Genomic DNA, 21,896 nt, shown 5'->3' on the forward strand with positions numbered 1-21,896 from the left:
CCGATTAGTGTCAGCTAGGAGAAGGTAGGTAGGATTCTTGCATGGATCTTCTGTGTAATGTAAGGATCCCTAGGGCCCCAATTATGCCAGCATGAAGGATTAGCTGGTCAGGGGCGACATTCCAGGGCATTGGGTACCATCAGTCCCCTGAATGGGGTGGAACACAGATCTGCCAGAGCTTCTCTCAGGATTAGCCTCTTTATGTGCATGTAATGGTTTGTCTGGAGCCTCCAACTCTGCCGATGAGAAGGCAGGTTCCTGTTCAACCACTGGAGCCGTCGGTACCTGTAAACAAGCAATCTGGCTCTTGGAGAGAACAGGGGATCGACCTCGTGTCTTTGATGTAGTTTCTTCCTCCAGTGTGATGCTGTTGCTGAATAAGGTCAGGCCCAAAAGGAGAGGAGATTGAAGATGGGGAGTGTGAAGATATTCTCCAGGGAGACATAGGCCGTCCCAGAGTGTGGGGTATATTGTGGATGGGACTGATGGATCCGGCGGCTCCCTGGTTATAGCGGATGTCAGGTACATCTGGAGATGGGCCAGTATTGGTGCAAAGTTTAGTCTGGAGTTCTTAGACTGTGCCAGTGGGTGCCAATCCTTTGGTTTATGCATCAGAACCAAAGTTGGTACCAAAAAAATACTTACTCCTTCACTCATGTTGAGGAGAATTAAGCAGGCCTACATCCTTAGTATTTGCACTTGAAGACTCACCCAATTTGGACAGAGTTGGGGAGGGATTTTTTTTCTAGGAGCAGCATTTGAAGAGGATCTATCCTTATTCTTCTGAAAGTGCCCTATGATCTCATGAGACTCTAGGAAGGGACTCTTTGGTCTTTGCAGTTGTTGCCTAAGCTCCCGAGCTAGTGCCTGGAAGGACGCTGCTCATCTACTTAGTTTGGTGTACAGGGAGGTCTACCCAGGCCAGATCTGACTGAGGTCTCATGACCTTCTCCAGGAGATTCTTTCTTACCTAGAGCTTTCAATCCTCATAGGTTTGGGGAGGGAAGGAGTGACAGATGCTGCACTAAGCAGAGATGTGAGCCTCGCCAACGCAGTAAAGGTAGCGTTGGTGTTCGTTGCTCACTGAGAAGGAGCAGGGGCAGATGATACAATTCTTAAACTCTGGAAGTCTGAGCATCTTCCTTGTTTGTGGGGGAAAAGTTCCCCAATGCAGGGAAAAACTGCTATAATGCTACTAAAAACCATCAATACTAAAATACTGAGAATTACTTACAATATATATTTACAGATTAAGATGAAGAAGGAGGTAGCTGTGGACACAGAGGTTTCTGACTCAGACCATGCAGTGGTGGGAAGGAACTGGAGAGGTTTTGATCTGCACTGCCACTTACACCCTTGGTTCAGAGCACAAGGAGAGCGACTGTGCAGGTGTGAACCAACAGGCCCTACTTGCTAGAAATCTTCAATCTCAGAAGCACGGTGCGCACACGTACCCACGTATGAAAAACACATAGGCATCAGCACTCGAAGAAAAACCAAGGCCAGTATCTGGTTACCAAGAAAACCTAGCTTTATGGGTGTCAGGATAGGATCATGCCAATAAAAAAGTTAAAGCTCAAAATATTTTTCTAAAGCAAATTCTCTCTAAAATACTGCATAAATTAAACAATGATGTGTAGTGCTATAAATATTGTATTAGTACTACTTCGAGGTGACCTGCATAGCCACCGGGTTAGCCACTTTTGAGAAATGCCCAACCTGGGGCTAATAAAACATATCACTAAATATCATTTTGTATTCTGTCTATAATAGGTACTGTTTAAAGACCATCCTGCAAGATGCTTAGACCCTAAAAGGGGCTGTAGTTGGCACTATATACCAAAGACTAGGTTAAAAAACCATTGCAAAAATCAAGTACCCCAAAATTAGAAAATGCTAAAATTAACATTGTTCACACAACTTTAATTCAGTCCCGTATGCATACACATTATAACAGAGTCTTGCCCAACATGACATAGTAAGTCTGTGGCAAAGTCAGGATCAGATGATCCCGCTCTCACGAGTCCCAGGCCGGTGCCCTAGGCATAAGAGAAAAACTTAACTTCTTGCAATCCTTTGCCTTATTCCTGCTCCATTCTGTGCACTGAACAAAGCAGGGGAGAACAAACAGTTTGTGATAATTTAATTACAGACTGTATCATATTATTAGAGATTGTATCAGAGTGTAGAGGGCAGAAAGCTGACCTAAAGAGGCAGCACAGGTTTTCCCCCACTGCAGGGGAATTCTCAGGTTGTCGCCAGCCATCCCCGAGTAAGGTACATCAGGGGTGGGAAGCAGGGAAAATGCATGCTAGGAGTAAGGAAGCATTCCGGCAGATCCTCATCTGCCACAGTTGCTACTCACAGACAGCATAAATTAGAGCAGCCCTCTAGCTCCTCTAAATTATGCTGAGTGCAGTGTTGGTCCCTGACCAGATCTAAGTGAGGGCAGTGGAAAGATGGCTTAGAACCACCTTCCCCACCTCTTTCCTCAACTGCAGTGAAGGTAAACTCAGTACAGTCAAGGAACCAGCCTACAGTATTTGCATATGCATATAAACATAAAAATATCTTATAGTCAGGACATAATTGACTCAAAGCCTTCTAGTGAAAACAATACAGTTCAAGAGTTTTGTAATCAGAACCCAATTACAGAATTTCTTTATATTATAGATAAGAGGTTTTAAGCATTTCTCCTTAGAATCAATGTTCTAAAAAGGTTATATTATTATTACTAGTGTGATGTCATATGGACCATAAAATTTAACTATCTGACATTCTGTCAGTGGTAAGAAGAATTTTTACCTTTCTTGGTCTATAGTACCATAGCATATATGGGAAAACAGTATAATATTTAGGCGTGCACGCACACAAACTTGTTTTTCTAAATTAAATCACCTATTTGCTTTGACACTTCCCTAGTCAGTGTAAATTGCTGTGGCAGTAAAAAACAGGCTACTGCTGTTTGGTGAAGAAATCTGTATTCAAGAGCCCTCCTGTGGTTTGATGGCGTTACTGCCATTTAATAGCAGCAGATAAAATCCTATCAGATTATTAGCATAATCAAATCAGACCTTTCCTTGTACAATAAAGACCATCACTGGCTTTTCAAAAGGTAAGAACGTCTTTTGTTTGCAGGTGGATACCACGCTGGCGGAACCATTAAACTATTGACAAAATAATGTTTGAAAGGAATGGTGTGAAAACTGGATGATCCTGAAATCCTTGTTAGCTAAGTAACAGGAGGAGCAGTTCAGGCTTACCTCACCAGCACTGTGGCTGCGCTGTCTGGTTAAGTGCTGTCGATGCACTAATGCACTAGTGGGCCTGCTACTCTGCAAGGGAAGCCGTGGGTCAATGAACGTGGTGGTGCGGGAATTGTGGTCAACAAAAAAAGCCTAGAAAAGTAAAAAAGATTTCAGAGTCAACATTCATTGTAACTTAGAATATCAGGGTTGGAAGGGACCTCAGGCAGTCATATAGTCCAACCCCCTGCTCAAAGCAGGACCAATACCCAGACAGATTTTTGCCCCAGATCCCTAAATGGCCCCCTCAAGGATTGAACTCATAACCCTGGGCTTAGTAGGCCAATGCTCAAACCACTGAGCTATCCCTAACTACACCTTCCTGCAGTAAGTACACTGGCAGGAGAGAAAGTGTGTGAGAGTTAAAGCACAGGAGGATCTGAGTTCCAGTCACTGCTTTGAGACTTTAGGAAATTGCCTTGGTTTCCCCTTCTGTAAAACAAGGATAATGTGTCTGTCTCACAGGAGACTTATGAGACTTAGTTCATTAATGTTTATACATCATTTTGAGATCCTCAGATAGGCCACAACATAAAAATACCAAGACAAATCATTATTGTTCTTCTAGAAAAGAGGACATGAATGTCTAACAGAAGTTATGTCAGCGCATTCACCAGTTAATTTAATCCGTATGCATCTAAAAGGAGGTCACTTAGTGGCAACAACACTGCACTTTAACAAGCTATTTATCATATCATTATAAATATAGATGGGGTGTGTACACATGTCAAGCATATGATTATGTTTTAGGACACAATGTGATTATAGGTTAAAAGGAGTGTTCACCATCCTTCTGCTAAAGCTATTCTAGGTAGGCCAACTTAAAGAGTCAACCAGGGATACAGAGAAGACGATGCCAAAAATATAAAAGAAGAATTCAAAGCAAGCCCAATGGTTTCCTGGGATAAGAAGAAATGACAAGCATTGACTGGTTAGCCATTTGCTGAGACAAGGCCATGTGATCATGGGTCCTAAACCTGAAAAGCCTCAAGTTGCAATACAATTAGAGAAAAAAAACCATCTCTATTCCAAAATATTTAAACTTGTTCCAGTTTTAGTGTCACACTTGGAAAACATTTCCTTGCCATTCTCATGCTTTTGGGGATTTTCAGACACCGTGAAGGAGACACGTGGCACTACAGGGGGAGAAGGATATCTAGACTAAGCATCCACACAGGTGATCCCAAGGCAGGTATATCAGCTCCCAAGGGAAGCAGTCTCTCCTGTCTGTTCAATGTCACTTCCTGGCCAGGAGCACGAGTAGCTGCCTTGTAGTTCTGACAGACGGCCTGTGCTCGTGCTTCAGCCCCTGCTACTGCTCCTGGGCACACTCCCCCTCCAGCCTGCTCTGCTCTAGCTCAGTGGTCTCCAAAGTGGGGTGCGTGCACCCCAGGGGGTGCGCAAGAGGATCTTTCGGGGTGCGCGGCAGGAGAAGCGCCGCCGGAACAGCGCCGCTTTTTCCCCCCCCTCCCTCGGCAGTTCGACCAGGAGTCCGAGCGGCTTTTTTTTTTTGGCTTTGACAGTTCGGCCGGGAGCAGGTGGTGCGTGCTCAACAATTTTTTTACTGATGGGTGATCAAAAAAGTTTGGAGACCACTGATCTAGCTCATGCCCCTGCTCCAGCCTGCATCTGCTCCTGCCCCAGCTGCCTGCCCCGCAATTCTGACAGCCTTCTCCTCAGCTGGGAATTTTGGCTGTTGAGGAGAAAAATGGTTACTTATCTTCTCGTAAGTGTTGTTCTGTGAGACGTGTTGCACATGTCCATTCTATTGTGCGCGTGGGTGTGGAGGAGATTTCATGCACCAGTGCCGGAGAGTTTTCCCTAGCGGTACATGTAAGGGTAACCTGGCTTCCTTCTGCCTGGATCTGAAGATATAAAGGGTGGAACCCACTCCCCCACCTCTCCTTCACTTCCTTTGCATGGGAATCACATAATGATAGACTTTGATGCTGGCGAAGGAGGGTAGGTCACAGAATGGATATATGCAACCCATCTTGAAGAGCAACAGTTACAAGAAGGTAAGTAACAGGTTTTTCCTTTTTCAGGTGATTACATACGTCCTTTCCAGTGGAGGTGACTCCCAAGCTGTTTTCAATGGAGATGGGGCTCAGAGTCTCATCTGAAGAGGGACTGTTGGAATGCTTCCCCAACATTCATGTCACCCCTTGAGGCAGTTATAATCTCATAATATCTAGCAAAGGTACATACACGTCACTACCCTATAAATGTCAACAATAGGATCAGTTCCCACAAAGCCAGTTGATGCCAAATGTGCTCTAGTTGAATGCACTGACAGTTTTTCAAGACGTGTCAGAAGTTTGGCATTATAGCACATAAAAATGCAGCTGGTAATCCGCTTAGAAAGTCTCTCTCGTCACAGGATGACCTCTCATTCTCTCTGCATAGGAAACAAAGAGCTGACAAGAAACCTGAAGGAGTTTTGTTCTATCCAGATAAAAAGCCAGAGCTCTGCACACATCCAGAGTATGCAACTTTTGTTCATTTTTCTAAATGTGTGGCTTTGGAAAAAAGACCAGTAAGTATATTGGCTGATAGTGGCGGTGATGGCTACTAAGAAGAGTACTTCAGCCAAAAGAAGTAACACTGAACAAGAGACTAAGGACTCGAATGGAAGCCCTATAAGAGCCTAAAGAATTCAAGTCCTAAGGCAGGGCCAAATCCCAAATAAGTGGGCAAAGCCTATTCTATCATTTCAGGAATCTGGTTGCTATGGGATTAGTGAACACGGTCCTTCCAGTAATACGAGAGTGACATACAGGAATTGCAGCCAGATGCACCTTGATCAAGCTGGCTGCCAGATCTGACTCTTAGAGAGACAAAGGGGGTGAGCTAATATCTTTTATTGGACCAACTAGGGATGTAAATACCGTTTAAAAAGTTAACCGTTTAAATGATTAACCGATTAAGCAAGTGGGGCCAATCCTGCCAGCCAGCGGCGGGGACTGGGGCTCATCTGCCGGCATGGCTGGGGCCTTTCTGGCTGGGTGGTGCTGTCGGCCAGGCGGCGCAGATCCGGCCGGGCGGCGCAGATCCGGCCGGGCGGCGCAGCTGGGCCCACTCCAGATGGTGCGGTGCTGCTGGTGTTGGCAGGCCAGCCGGCCCGGGGTTAACGGTTAAGGCAGGTTAACCTTTTACATCTCTAGGACCAACTTCTGTTGGTGAGAGCCACACAGAGCTCTCCTTCAGGTCATGAAAGCTTGTCTTTCTCACCCACCTTGTCTCTCTCATAGCCTACACGGCTACAATTACACTGCATACAGATCTGACTCTTTCAGACGTAGAAAATAGTCCAAAATCTTCTAGATTGAAAGATTAAGAGACAAATAGTGGTGGACCACCCACATGGAGAAGTGTTTCCACTTATGATAAGTAAGCTATGGTCTGGAGGGTTTTCTTCTATTCTGAGCAGAATATTTTGGATCGCTGCTGAACAACGTGCCACTTCTGGCATTAACCAACAAGAAACCAATTCTTGAAGTGAAGCACTTATTGAGTTCAGATGCAACACCTGACTGTGGTCTTAAAAGATTATAGTCCTTGACTAGCTGGAGAAGTAAGGGACAGCCTGTGCAGATCAAAGTACGGGGTTGTCTTGGCCAGGCTGGGGCTATGAGGATCATCCTTCCTCTGTCTATCTGAGTTTCAATATCACTCTGGGAATGAGAGGTACTGGTGGGTAAGCATCTAGTATATCATTGTTTCATGGAAATAGGAAGGTATTTGATATGGAACCCTGACTGTAGCCAGCTTTGAAGCAACAGTGGGGGAATATCCTGTTCTGCCATGTTGCAAACAGATCTACCGTAGGAATTCCCACAACTTGAAATACCGACACATTAGAATTCATGGGCTGAGAGAGAGTTCGTGGTCTCTGCTTAGGTCAGCAGGTGTGAAGCCTTGAGAGTTATACAATTCCTTACACTGAAATTCCACTTCTTGACTGCCTCCTGACACAGGTTGTCTGACCTGGTGCTTGTTTACATAAAACATAGCTGTGGCGCTCCCTGTGAGCACCTGGCTTGAATGGGTGATAGGAACTGCTGACATGCTCAGAATGTTGCACGTTGCTTCACAGTTTGAGATCATGTATGTGTAGCCTGGCCATGTGAATAGACCACATGCCCTGAGCCTGCAGCTCCCCACTCCATGATGGAAGCATCCATTGATGAAAGTCATTAAGGGGAGAACTGGTAAGAATGGGACTGCCCTGAACACAATGCCTGAGGGCATCCACCAATCCAGGGATGATAATACTCTGGCTGGGATGCATACCAACTTGTCCAGGTGGTGTACCTCTGGGCACTAGAAAGATTTTAGCCATGCCTGCATACACAAGAGATGGATCTTGGCTTGTGTGTCACATATGTACAAGTGGCCATGTGCCCCAGAAGCCTGAGGCAGTTTTACATTGTGGTTTGCAGCTGCTTCCTGAAGGCTGCAAAAACTCCCCTGGTCCTGAGCAAAGCCTGGAGAAGCCAAAACAATTAAAAATGAACTTTAGGAAAAAAATAAAAACAAACACCCAACTGGATGAAAAAACGAGTACCACTAATTACTATGGACAATTATACACTAACTACATACACATTTAAAGGCAAAAGACTACCAAAGTACAACAACATGCTCCGACTATAGATGGTAAAAAGGGAACTGAAAGAGGATGGGGTGGCTCTCGCTCCACCCTTTATATCCTTGACTCCAGGCATGAGGTAAGGTAGGGCGCCTGCCTGCCCACCCTATTATGGAAATCTTTCTGTTGCCAGTGCATGAGACATGCATCCCCCCCCCCCCCAGTGGAATGGACATATGCAATCCCTTGAAGATGAAATCAGAGTTCCTCTTATAAGCCGTATGAAAATAGATAGACAGAAAACATGAGTCATGCGATAGAAGAGATAAGTATTATTATTTACTATGGTGGGGAGCATAGGGTCACTTCTGGGAAGTTCACATGACACAAAGGAGAAGCAAAAGCAGCTTCATACTATGGCATGGGACTATGATATCAAATTGTCCTTTTAGGTCTCAGGACAATGGGTTTGAGGCGTGGAAGGTTTGGAATTTGGGGGGGGGGTTGTATCTGTCTACTGTCCCTATTGTGACTATAATTTCTGGTTACTGTTTTGAAGTTTTCATTTAATAAATGTGAACAAAAAAGAAACTGAGGCTCCAACACACTGGGAATAGTCCAGCAGAGGGCACCAAAACTCTGAAGGCCCCCGGATTGTCAAGCTGCTGTCTGGTAATCTGGAGCTAAATAGAGATATGCCTTACAAGTTGGTGTCTGGGATGAGACAAACTTTATAAAGGAAAACTATATACATTTTGCTCAGTTGAGATATCTATAAATGTACAAATTAAGCATAATGTTTCTCTGTTGAATTTTGAAATGTTTTTGCTAATGGCAATGTTTGAGCCTAGGTCTGGTGGTGTCCACCTGGCCAAATAGTGATGTCAATTGTGACACTGGCTACACAGGATCCAGGTATTAGAGAAATACCTGTTTTACCAATTTCAATATTGGCTTTTTAAATTTCTGCAAGGAGGCAGAGGGGATGCGCCATGTCATCTTTGGTATCTGTGCCCCAGCTAATAGGTTTAATTCTCTTACTAGCAAATGTCCAGTAATTCTTTTTCAGGTGCTGATATCTATTTTATCCAACTCTATCTATGTATTTTGAAGGAAGCAAGACAACCTTCCAAAGGCTGACTTCAATGTACCAACCTTATAATAGAGTATACTTAGAAAAATAAACAAAAACAATGATTCGATACGAAAAAAGTTACTTGTTTAGAGCTATACTGCAGATGCACAATTCTCCGATTTAATGCAGCCATCTAACACAGCACGTAATGCTTTTTTGTACCCACTTAAACTATGTTTAAAGATTATATTAAGGGCGATCATGTCTTATTAAGCATGAATGCTTTTAGGCCAGCCAGCAGCAGTCTATAATAAAGCACAGATTTACTGTGCTGAAGCTTCATTAAAGAAAATCATTGAAACTTCAAAGCTCTGGGCTAATCTGGACACTGGTTCCACAGCTGGAAACTGAACTGAGCACACTTAAAAAAAAAAAAAAAAAAACCCTAAGAAAAACACCCTAATTTTAAAGAAACTCCTATCACTGGTCCTGGCAAGGTATAGCCAGGAAACTTATAACAATTGTGCAAAGTGACAGAATTTTGGTTCGACCAAAAATTAAATCCCTTCCCCCTCAAAGAACTATACATTTTTAAATAGAAGTTATTTCAAATAAAGGCTGTGAACGCTTGTTTAAATACTTTATTTCATCAATGGTCAACTTTATTTTAACATCCCCCAACACGTACTATTTTTATTCTAGTTTTCTGTTTATACACTGATTTTCTATGTATGATTTGCTTGCAAATCCAGGAAAGATCTTTTTTTTTTTTTTTTAAATGAGATGGTTGTTTAGTTTAGAGCCAGGCATTTCAGAACAACTTCTGCCTAAGCTTCTCCACAGAGTTCCACCAATGGACCTCAGTTCACAGCCAATTGCGCAGAGGTAAGAAACATCAGCATCTACTAGGGAGTAAAGCCCACTTGTCCCATTCTTTGTCTCTTTGCTCTAGCTGCTGGTCTGTGAAATAAGACACTTTAATCTTCACTGCCACTAGCCTAATAATTTGTGTTATCAAGAAAAATATTCATATATCCTCTAACTGGCAGGGTCCCACTCAGTCATTCATCTTCTATATCACAAGATATATTAATCCCAGAATTCACTTGTGCACATGAGATATGTGTTGCTTTTTATTATGCTTTAACATATTTGTAAGGTGACAGCAGGTGAAAAATGAAAGAGCATTTTTTAATTGCAGCACAACAGAGATGAAGTATGGTCACCATCAGCACAAGTACTAAGGCACATAGAAGATATATTTATACATTGTGGCACAAGTACTGGACAAGCAAGGCACACTGTACAAGTTAGGCCAACCAAGCCCTCATTTAGGTCATACACATGCTACGATTCCTCTACTGTACTGAATAAGTTTTTCTACTGTGACTCATCTTCCACTGGTCACTGAAGAAGCAAGTATTACTTGTGGAAAAGCCAATTCAAAATGGTGAGAACCAGCAATCCTGAGCTACGGCACAGAAAAATATACTTCAAAATAAAGAGCTTCCTATGAGGCTTTGTTCAGTGCTTCCTCTATGTCTTATTACAGCTGCATTAATCACGATCATCAAGTACCACACACAGAAATCCAGGGTTTGATTCTCCCTCTGGAGGATATGAGTAGCTCCTACTGAACTCAAAATGGAGTTACTCATATTCTTCAGGGAGAGAACTGGGCTCCAGGAAATTTAAGGGGAAGGGCTCAGTGAGACAGAGAGAAAGAGGAAGAAGGAGGGAGACAGGGGGAAAAAGGATGTTAAAATAATTGTATCTCCCCCACCATTTTTACACAATGTTTTCCTTAAAGCTGAAAAGTAATAAATCCAAGAAGACAACATACCTCAAGCATATTTCCTGCCTTCAGTTTAGAGTCTGTTTGTATTCCCCATTCAGGTGTCAAGTACATTACTCATGTGGACACGCAAACATTCATGGCTAAATGTAGCCAAGAATTATAGACATAGGCACTTACTGGCTTAGTCAGACTATAGTCCTAATTGTTGCATGCAGTTTTGTTGAAGCTGTGTTGGTTCCAGGATATTAGAGAGACAAGGTGGGTGAGGTAATATCTTTTAGGGGACCAGCTTCTGTTGGTGAAAGAGACGAGCTTTCAAGCTACACAGAGCTCTTCTTCAGGTTCTGGCAGGGTCTGGTGCTGCTTTGAGTCGGTGGGTCCTGGTTTGTAGGAAGCTTGCTTCTGATGATGAGCTTGGAGAGGTTGGGGGGTTGCTTACAGGTCAGAAGAGGGGGTTCAGGAAAGATTTCTTTCAGGATGTGATCCCCATCAAGTATGGTCTGTACTTGTTTAATGATGCTTCCTGCTGGTTCCAGTGTGGGGTCAAAGGTCACAGCTAGGGTGTACGGTTGGAGGGAGGTTTATTACACCCTTAGTTGTCACCTACCAGCTCATACTGGGGCCTATACAAAGTATCATTAAACAGTTACAACCCGTACTTGACGACAACCACTTCCTGAAAGAAATCTTTCCTGAAACCCGTCTCTGGCTTTCAAACAACCCCTCACCTCACCAAGCCCATCATCAGAAGCAAGCTCCCCATAGACCAGGATTCAACTCAAAGCAGCACCAGACCAACAGACACAAAACTTGCAGACATGTCTCCATTGCTACAACGATCAACACCCCCAACACCACAGCTTTCAAGATCCATGAGTCCTACACATGCCTATCCCAGCATGTGATGTACTTCCTACAGCACACTAAATGTCCCAACAATAACTATGCAGGTGAAAGCAGACAATCACTATGCTCCTGAAATGAACTCATACAATGATAAAAAACAAAAACACGATATCACTTGTGCTTACATTCATAACTTTGCTAGACAATAAAAATCATGGCTTGAATAGACACACTGGATTTATGGCTTATTACAACAATTGATAACCCACTAAACCCCCTCCCTTCCAGATTTCCCCCTCCCCACCACGACTGGAGAGGTGTTAACTGGCCATTTCGCCTTGAAAGGTCCCTTGAAATATGTGAACTACTTATGCTAAACAATCTGCTCCATCTCCCATTTAGTTGTGACTTTTTGAGTACATTTTGCAGGCTTGAAGGAGAGCTCTGTAAGCTTGAAAGCTTGTCTCTCTGACCAACAGAAGGTGGTCCAACAAAAGATATCACCTCCTCCACCTTGTCTCTCTATAGTCCTAATTACCATTTATTTCTTACCCAAATAGATATCACGATCACTCCCTCACATGTTAATTCTAGCATACTTTTATTCTTTCCTATATCTATGCAAAGGGGAAAATGCCACTCTAGGTAGCACTATTACCTTGTAAGGCCACTGAAAATTCCCAACTTACTTTTTACAAGCTTCAACTTACTTTTAGTTTACTTAGTGTATTGAATATAAAATTCTAAATGTCATGGTGATACCAAAAGTAACTGTAATTGCTCCCTCCTCGATAGTATTCAATAATATCATTTTCCCAAGGAAAGAAGCAGATCCAATATCACACCAACTTAAAAAAAAGGAAAATTAATGTAGGAACCACAGAGCAAATTTAAACTCTTACTGTTGAAATAAATATCATAACTTTTCTGACAATGAACATTTCTAATTCAAAGGATGAGTTAAAAGGTCCTAATTCTTTTAAAGTGGCCAAATTATAACCTTAAATCTAGAAGGCTTTGCAATGCAACCATACCAAACAATTAATTTCTCGCAGTATTTATGGCCAGCATTGAATCACACAGAACCCAACTTTATGAGATATTCCCTAAGGCCAAGCTGGTCTGAATGCATCCAATCTCATCTCATCTCCAAAGCTGATCAATAATCGGTCTATTTGGTACTTGGATGGGGGACCAGCTGGGAATACTAGAAGCTATTAAGAAAGAAAAACTAATAAGGGATAAAGATAAATTCCATTATATAGAAGTTTTAAACTACGGTATGGAATCTAATAGTGAATGATGTAGAAAAGTTATAATTCTCTACTAAATGTTTTTCCATAATGGTTAATGTTACTCAGTCTCTCTTCCCAACAATGCTCCCTCAGCACAGACAGGATGTACTACTTTGTGCAGGGGAGAGGAAGGAAAAAAACAGCCAGAGTAATACTCACTCTTCTTGGAGAATCATCTGCATCTCTGCTCCTTTTAAGAGCAGATGCTTCAATCCCATCATTACAAAGACAAAATCCAACCAGCGTTACATATGTGTTCCAGGTACCTTGCCCTGATGGTCATGCTTCATTTCCCAACCTCTCGGCAGCTCCAGCTGTTTGTTAGCAAACATATTGAGGAAGCCCACCAAATCTCGATTATGCTGGTAACGCTCAAAATGGTGGGTGTCCCGCCGGACTTTGGTGATCATGTGCTTCAAACACGTGTTGTTTGTAAACATGCGGTAGGCACTCTGAAAAATTCATAATAAAATAATTTCAGGAAAGGACATTAGAAGTTAAACGTCTACATAGACAGATCATCAGTCCAACAGTTGGATGAGTGACCTATGTTCCAATGAGTGGATAATAACTTGAACCCCAAACCAGCAAAGAACTTAAGCCTCAGTTCAATGGGCACTGGTGCTTGCCCAGGAGCAGTCCCACTGAAGTCAACAGGACTGCTCACATGTTTAAAGTTATGCATGTGCTTTAGTGATTTGCTGAACTGGGGCCCTGACAATTAGATAAATAGTCAGCAATATGGAAGAATGGACATTAAAGAAAGAATAACAGAGTGGGAAGCAGTTATGAAATAAACACTTCACAATATATTTGATCATAAATGTTTTATTCATTTTCCGAAGTATCTAGATTTTAATCAAACAAAAGTATTTAGCTCTTTTTCCCTGGAAAGGCAGCCTTCCTAATGTAAATTTATGGCCTGCAGCTCTAATAAACTTTGAAGGAAACTGTTTCCAGCTGAACAATAGCAGCAGAAGAAAAGCCAGGAAGTCTTCATTGCCTGACTCTATTATTCACCCAATGAGGTGCAAGCTATATTTTCCAGCATTCCACTTCACCGATGTTGGTGTAGTTATGACTGCTTCTTCTAGCAATAAAATTGGTGTGAATTGCAGAGACTTCACAATGCCCTTCCTAAGAATTCTCTTAAGGGTAATATATATAAAATAATGTCTCTTCTCTTGCCATAGTACCTGGCAACAAAACTGAAAGTGTATTATAGTTTGGCACTATATTTTTTATGGAAAGTCACCAGGGATTTACATTAACATTGTTTCAACCTACTCGGATTCTAAAAGGATACTTGCATGTTTGATTGTAGCTCTACATAAACAAAACGAATGAAAGTTTTTTCGTCAAACAAAATGGACCTCTGCCTTATGAATTAAAGATGCAGCTGTGCAGGCTAGATTCCATGCAGCTGATTGGAACAATACACATACCATACAATTAAAACGAACACTGCCCAGTAGTTTTAAAGCCACTGAATTATTAACAGGAGTACTTGCAGACAGTGAAGTATTCATTACATTATTTCTATTTATAATGTGCATGGAAAAAATAATGAACAGAGAAACTATTTAGAAAAGAGACCATTGGAGAATAAATAGGGAAAACTTTAAATCAAATATAGGGGGGAAACAACACAAGAGACCTCTTTTATTCAATGATTTCTAATGTACTTTCATATAACATAGGTGAGTATGAATATGCTCTACTTAAATCCTCAAAATAGTGTAACTTGTGTAGTGCACACAACTGGCCATCTTCAGGAGTGTATTTCACCCTTTATAGGTGGATCACCTGTTGCAAGAAGCAAACTAGTTATGTTTTGCAACATTAAGACTGGGCAAATAGATAAGCAAAAAGTAAAAACTGAAGACACTGTAATGCCTCCAGGGGCAGTTTTTATATCACACCCAGCTCTAAAAGAATGCACTAAAGCAGTGGGATTTGCTATATCTGCCCGAATACACTTACCAGTGTATACTGTATCCAGTCATGTCTGTAGATTGTACGCTGTTCAGGGCAGAGATTTATTTGTTTGGCACCTTCCCTCTATTATATAATGCCATGTACACTTACAATGCTGTATACAGTAGTAGCCATTACAAAGTCAATATTTACCACCATTACTAGAGTGTTATCTGATAATGCAGAGATTCACTGTGTGTAAAGTCGACAATAACTGAAGTATCTCAAATAACATGGTGGTAAATGGGTAAATATTGGTTCTTTAACAGTTACCGCTGTAAATAAATAAATAAAATGCCCTCCTTGCCCCCCCCCCCAAAAAGATTCCCCATTGCTTCACTCTAGTTTTCTGGACATCTAATGTAATGCAGTGGTGAATCAGGCCCATAACAAATAAACGCCGCAGTTCCTCAGCACAGATGAAATCGGAAACCTTGACTTGAGCCTTATGTTAACAGCTGGTACGTACTGCCAATTTTCCACAGTGTTTTCGTGGATATACACAATTTGAATAGTAAAGTAATAAATCCCCCATATTGAGTAGCTCATCACATAGTTTCCTTTTTCATCTTAGTCTCAAAATATTGAGTACGATTTTTCTATGTAAGAAAAATACAGAGACCACAGATGTGCCCATATTTATCAATGTATATTTATGAAATTGCATGTCAGTATACACTATACTCACAGGGTTAGAATGCAGCACTGTAAAGAACTCTGGACTGATAAGGAATTTCACTGGAGGAGACTGTAGCAATAAAGTAAGCCTGGATCTGGAGGTAGACTGAGGCAGCACATTCTCCCTTCGAAAATCTAACAACAAAGTGAGTAACAAAGATTTCCAGTAATAACGTTTAACAAAACCTCACTGCAAACAACTGCACTGATTTGCATTATACACTCATGATTATTCCTTGATGGACATTTCTCTCAGGTTCTTAAAACGTTCTCTACATAAGTGTACCTCAAATAATCCTAATTTATCAATGCATGTTTGTTGAAGATATCTGACGTTTCCAGGGTAACGGTGTAGTTATACTTTTTAATTGTTTCTGATGTAATACATACATAAGTGCCACTCTTACAAATCAATATTTACCCACAGTCACCACACAATGGTACTTGGGATACTAGAGCCATATTCCTACAAACGGAAAAGAAGGTAACAGTGGTATGTCAGATACCATTGTGCTGTAACTGCAGACAAATACTGATTTTTTTTAATGCCAACCAACGTGAATACGTACAGTACATATAAAATCAATGTAATTTGTTATATGTTTCACTTCTCCTATTACAAGACAGCCAGCAATGAAGCACTGATCAGTTGTACAGCATTTAACCAAAATGCTCATACAATGGAGGAAAGAAAAGGTTTGGTAAGGAAATCGATTTCAGTTCCATGTTTCCAGATGGATATGATAAACATTTGGGTGTCCCCTTAGCAGCCGCTTTCGTGTATTGATTTCTCACAAATATCAGGAACCGGAGAGGAACCATGGGTATCATGTGTTATATTCTTTCAACTAGAAAGGGCAACTAGTAAGGCTCTTTTAAAAGAAACAGGAGATTTGGATGCAGATTTTAAAGTAGATGGGAGGTTGTAAACGTAGATTGGGATCACAATGGTCGTACCCAGGTCCACTAAAAATCATGACATCTTCTGTCCTTCACAAGCCCATTCTTTTATGTGTGTGACAATATGCACAGGGTCATCCTTCCTCACTAATTCTGGAAAGTCCAGCCTTCCGTAGATAACAAATGAGCTCCATTAGGAAGAACACTTTACTTTAAGAAACTAGAATACATAACTTAAGAGAGGAGACCGGGAGAGGGAAAGGACAGGTATTAAGTGGGAATAAAAGTTGAGGGAAGAACAGGGACTTCAAATCGGGGGAGTGATGGGAGAGAGACAAAAGAAAGAAGGAAATGATTAATACGAATGGAGATAGGGAACATAATAAAGGAGGGGAGAGTGGGAAACAAAGGTAATATTTGAAACAAATATGGAGAAAAATATTTCAAGCATTGAAGGAGTTCTGAAAAATGGAAGAGAAGAGAGATGAATAAGAGGAAAGAAAGTGTCACAATAAAATGCCCCCCATGGGGTCCCCTGGGTAAGCACCAGTGTTGTATATTGCTAATGGCTGGATAACCGTACTCAGAGAGTTGTTATTAATGGTTCCCAATCCTGCTGGAAAGGCATAATGAGTGGGGTACCGCAGGGGTCTGTTTTGGGACCGGCTCTGTTCAATATCTTCATCAACGACTTAGATATTGGCATAGAAAGTACGCTTATTAAGTTTGCGGATGATACCAAACTGGGAGGGATTGCAACTGCTTTGGAGGACAGGGTCATAATTCAAAATGATCTGGACAAATTGGAGAAATGGTCTGAGTTAAACAGGATGAAGTTTAACAAAGACAAATGCAAAGTGCTCCACTTAGGAAGAAAAAATCAGTTTCACACATACAGAATGGGAAGAGACTGTCTAGGAAGGAGTACGGCAGAAAGGGATCTAGGGGTTATAGTGGACCACAAGCTAAATATGAGTCAACAGTGTGATGCTGTTGCAAAAAAAGCAAACATGATTCTGGGATGTATTAACAGGTGTGTTGTGAGCAAGACACGAGAAGTCATTCTTCCGCTCTACTCTGCTCTGGTTAGGCCTCAGCTGGAGTATTGTGTCCAGTTCTGGGCACCGCATTTCAAAAAAGATGTGGAGAAATTGGAAAGGGTCCAGAGAAGAGCAACAAGAATGATTAAAGGTCTTGAGAACATGACCTATGAAGGAAGGCTGAAAGAATTGGGTTTGTTTAGTTTGGAAAAGAGAAGACTGAGAGGGGACATGATAGCAGTTTTCAGGTATCTAAAAGGGTGTCATAAGGAGGAGGAAGAAAACTTGTTCACCTTAGCCTCTAAGGATAGAACAAGAAGCAATGGGTTTAAACTGCAGCAAGGGAGGTCTAGGTTGGACATTAGGAAAAAGTTCCTAACTGTCAGGGTGGTTAAACACTGGAATAAATTGCCTAGGGAGGTTGTGGAATCTCCGTCTCTGGAGATATTTAAGAGTAGGTTACATAAATGTCTATCAGGGATGGTCTAGACAGTATTTGGTCCTGCCATGCGGGCAGGGGACTGGACTCGATGACCTCTCGAGGTCCCTTCCAGTCCTAGAATCTATGAATCTATGAATGCCTTTATATGTATTGGAAAGTATCTTGGGAAGGGTTGAAGGTGTGAATGTGGAGTGGAAGATTCCTTTGCAGGTTACAAGAGGCCGGAATGGGTTAACTCAAGGATCCAGCTAGGCCTGAAGATAAGGAACGAAACTGCAGCCCAAGGCCAGCGCACACAAACAAGCTCTCTGCTGCCAACAGCCAGAAGCCTGGGTCTCAACCCCGGCCAGCTGTAAGAAAGGAGAACTGAGCCAAACAAAACTGAAGGGGTGCAAAACTTGTAAAACTGCGAAGGTCAGTAAGTTAAAAAACAGTCTCTCGACCCTGAGACTGGTGTGTTTCGGGGAAACTAAGGGAGCCGCGGAAGGCAGGTTCGGACTGGTACTGAGAGCACGGGGGACAAGGGTCCCTGGACGAAAATGCCCCCGGAAGAATCCAGGGCTTAAAACCCTCCCGAGAGCTGAGGTAAGTCGGAGATTTACAACGGACCCTAGACTACCTGTGCACAGGGCAGAACTCTCGTCTACCCTTCCCCCTCTTCTCCTTACGTTACACCCAGGCTTGGCCAGCCTTGGGTTGTGCGTGTGTAAGTATGAAAGTGCGTTAGGGCTCGGGCACTAACGCTTTCTTCCTCCCTCTGAGTGACGTGGGGCACGCCTAGCACTCACCGCTGTTATTTGGTTAATAAAGCCTTAAACTTAGTCACTTGGTGTGCTCTTTCATCTCCTCCCCTAAAGATCCTGCGGCCTCAGCCTGATCACGTCAAGCCCCAGGCAGATTGGTAACATAAATCTGTCACAAAAGATACTTACAACTACTGCTCATGCAGTACTTCCCTCAATTCTCCCACTGTGTGTCGATCATGGGGATGTTGCCTTGTTCTCAGATGACATTCTCATCACTTCTTTTGTGAAAGTCAGTAGTGTAACATCTAATTAACTTCTTGGCACCTCCAGCAGTCCCATCCCCCCCCCCACTGCCAACAATTAAATTATACACTGAGAGAGACCCTGATTGTTGGCTTCAAGGGGTTAACTTTAACAATGGAAAAGCCTTCATTAAGGAAAAACCTCACTGAATTTCAAACTTAAAATTGCCTGACAAAATGGAGGACTCAGGTTACTTCCCAGGTATATAATTCTGCTGGTTTAATTCATTCAAACTGCCATCTAAGCTCATCTTCCCTTATATTAGCAACAGAAGCAACATTGATAATGAGCTCAGAAGTCAAGAGAAGAAGGGGAAATTCATATTAACAGAGTGAAAGGAATTGCTACAGACTAGCCTGGTGTTCACTATATGCCACCATTAATAATCATAACTAAAAAGTTGGCAGCTGCAGAACATTTTTATGCAAATGGCCTACATTAGCCATTTACATAGCTTCCTAACGTGAGAGAGTAAAGAAGCTGAAACACACACACACACACAATTCTTCAACATGCTGATTGAATAAGTCCTAATAAGCTGAGCCATAGCAGGTAGAAACAGGACAGTAAATGACTGCAAACGGATGGTTCTATGCAGACAGAAAGTAGAGCTCTCCTTGTCTCGCTCAATGGCTGATGAGCTGAACTCTCCATTGATCGACATCAATTTTATTTTTACCTGCATTAGAATGATGGAAGTCAGTATCCTCTCCAGCTCCATCAATGGCATGTGGGTGCTCTTCAGGCCTCTCATTAGTCATCGTTCGACGAATACTCTGATATCTAGAATTACAAGACTGGATTTACATACGCTATAGGGTGAATATACCCTACATCTGGCACTAGGAAACCCCAACTACTGAAGCTGTTTTAATTGCTTTTTCATCCGTGTAGCCTAAAATCCACAGATGTCTGATTATTCATAGCTTTCTATGGCCTGACTTTTTGTGGTTCCTTACCCATTGTTTTTGGCCATTGAACATTAATGGAACATAGATGCTAGTAGCCTGCATCCAGATTCAGGGGGACATTCAGAAGAACCACACTTAAGACCCACAGGTTCACAAAAGACGGCACAGAGCTACTTATGGTAGCAGCTGGGACCTAGTCCTCATACTGGGTTGTAAAATGCCAAGCACACTTTTGGTACTATAAACTTAATCACTGACAACAATTCTTACCGGCGATTCAGCTGCTCCATTTGCTGTATAGAATTTGACCTCTGGAGGATCTGTGGGGCTGGAGGAGCTGTGGGTCGCTGCCATGTTGTTGTTCTGTTTACATGATCCACATAGAATATCCTCCCATGGCTGTCGATTCGGGCCTCCCAGTCTGAACAGCAATAAATCATTATAAGGTATGATTTTTTCTTTAAATTTTGCTACTTTTTAAACTAAACCTGTTGTCCTGAATTTCTATTTCTCTTCTAAAAGATTCCTTCGATCCAGCACTTTTTGATTGCCCTCTGTCTACATGACTCATAGCTAAAACCTCAGGCTTTTCTCAGATGTTATTCTGCAAATCAACCTCCCACTGTACTGAGTTTTTACAGAATTCACATCTAATATGGATTATCCAATATGTGCTGATGCTCCACTGACTAGGGAGTGTATGACCCTAAGCCAAATCTGTGTGTTCACACCCTACGCACTAGTGCAATGATGTTTTGTACAAAATATGCCTTGTGAGGTATCATTTGAAAACTAACACCACACTGGTCAATAATATCATTGTAAAATATATGTGACAATGCTGTATGTGAAATTATGGATACTCATTGACATTATGCTTTAAAGTCTGTGACTAATAGGTGTTTAAACCAGGCATGCCAGATGGAGTGGATTAACAGGTTTTGTCCAGAAAAACGGAAAGAGGGTGACACCTCAAACCAGGTGTGGCCAAATTCAGTGGGCTATTTATTTGTATCGTGGGTGGAGATAATTTGCACTTTAGCAATCACCAGCAGAGGAGGAACCAGCATGGAGCCTTATCCTCCAGAACCCATGACTCCTTTACTCAGCATGAACTAATTAACTTTATTTGGGGGTAGCCTTCAGAAGAATACATTTCAGAGGTTCACTGGACTATATGAAAGGGGGAGCAAACCCCTAAATTATCCTTCACCTTAAGGCGACAAAGAAACCAAGTGATTTGATCTCTGTGATGGGTCCTAGCCACACCAGTCGGTAAAAATTTGGAAAGAAGACTGTGGGTGAGAGAAAGACCTTCTTGAACAAAGATTGTATCTTGCTAGATGAGCGTTTTCACTTTTATTTGCTTGTAACCTTTATTTTTTACTTGATATCACTTAACCGGTGCTCTTCTGTGCATAAATTTGTTTTACTTTTAATCTAAATGAACCCAGTGCTGTGTTTGAACTGAAGTGATGGTTAACTCTGATTAAAGTAACAAGCTGTTGTTTTGTCTCTTTAAAAAGAAGCAATAAACCTTACTGCTTCCTTAAGTGTTCCAGAGGAGGGCTGGATGCTTCCAGGCAGCCAGACGGTTTTGGGAAATTCAGGACTGGAGTGTATGAAAGTAGTAACCACGGCTTGTGGAGACCAAGGTGGAGCACAGGCTGTGTTGTAGGCAGGCTACTGGGGTCAGAGTGCTGAGCCAAGGCTGCACAGCACGCAGACACAAGGGAACTGCATGCTTGTCTGCTGGTGCCCAGGATGTGAGCCATAGCAGCAGAACATTTAAGGCACTTAGGATTACAGGCAGACAGTGACACAACCCCTCAGTGGGTTTGTACTCCAAAACATTACAGAGTGTGAATCCCAAATTAAACAATTCAAGATCTTTGGGTTCACTCGCTTCAATGACTGTACCACAGCATACTGCAGATGAAGTTTACGCAGGCCAGAAGGCCAGCTCAAGTTCCATGCACCAACTGAGCT

The 21,896-nt window shown here is 42.1% G+C and overlaps 1 protein-coding gene across 1 annotated transcript in view; it reads right to left on the reverse strand.

Annotated features, from left to right (window-relative positions):
- Window positions 1-21,896, reverse strand: part of HECW2 (HECT, C2 and WW domain containing E3 ubiquitin protein ligase 2) — a 185,091-nt gene that overhangs the window by 52,301 nt on the left and 110,894 nt on the right. Inside the window, exons 10-14 of the mRNA XM_065413387.1 lie at window positions 20,178-20,328; window positions 19,676-19,779; window positions 15,576-15,700; window positions 13,177-13,362; window positions 3,264-3,398 (exon numbers count right to left, since the gene is read on the reverse strand). Of these exons, the coding sequence (XP_065269459.1) occupies window positions 3,264-3,398; window positions 13,177-13,362; window positions 15,576-15,700; window positions 19,676-19,779; window positions 20,178-20,328 (701 nt within the window). The remainder of the gene's footprint in view (window positions 1-3,263; window positions 3,399-13,176; window positions 13,363-15,575; window positions 15,701-19,675; window positions 19,780-20,177; window positions 20,329-21,896) is intronic.

Source organism: Emys orbicularis, chromosome 11, assembly GCF_028017835.1.
Source record: "Emys orbicularis isolate rEmyOrb1 chromosome 11, rEmyOrb1.hap1, whole genome shotgun sequence".
NCBI lineage: Eukaryota > Metazoa > Chordata > Testudines > Emydidae > Emys > Emys orbicularis.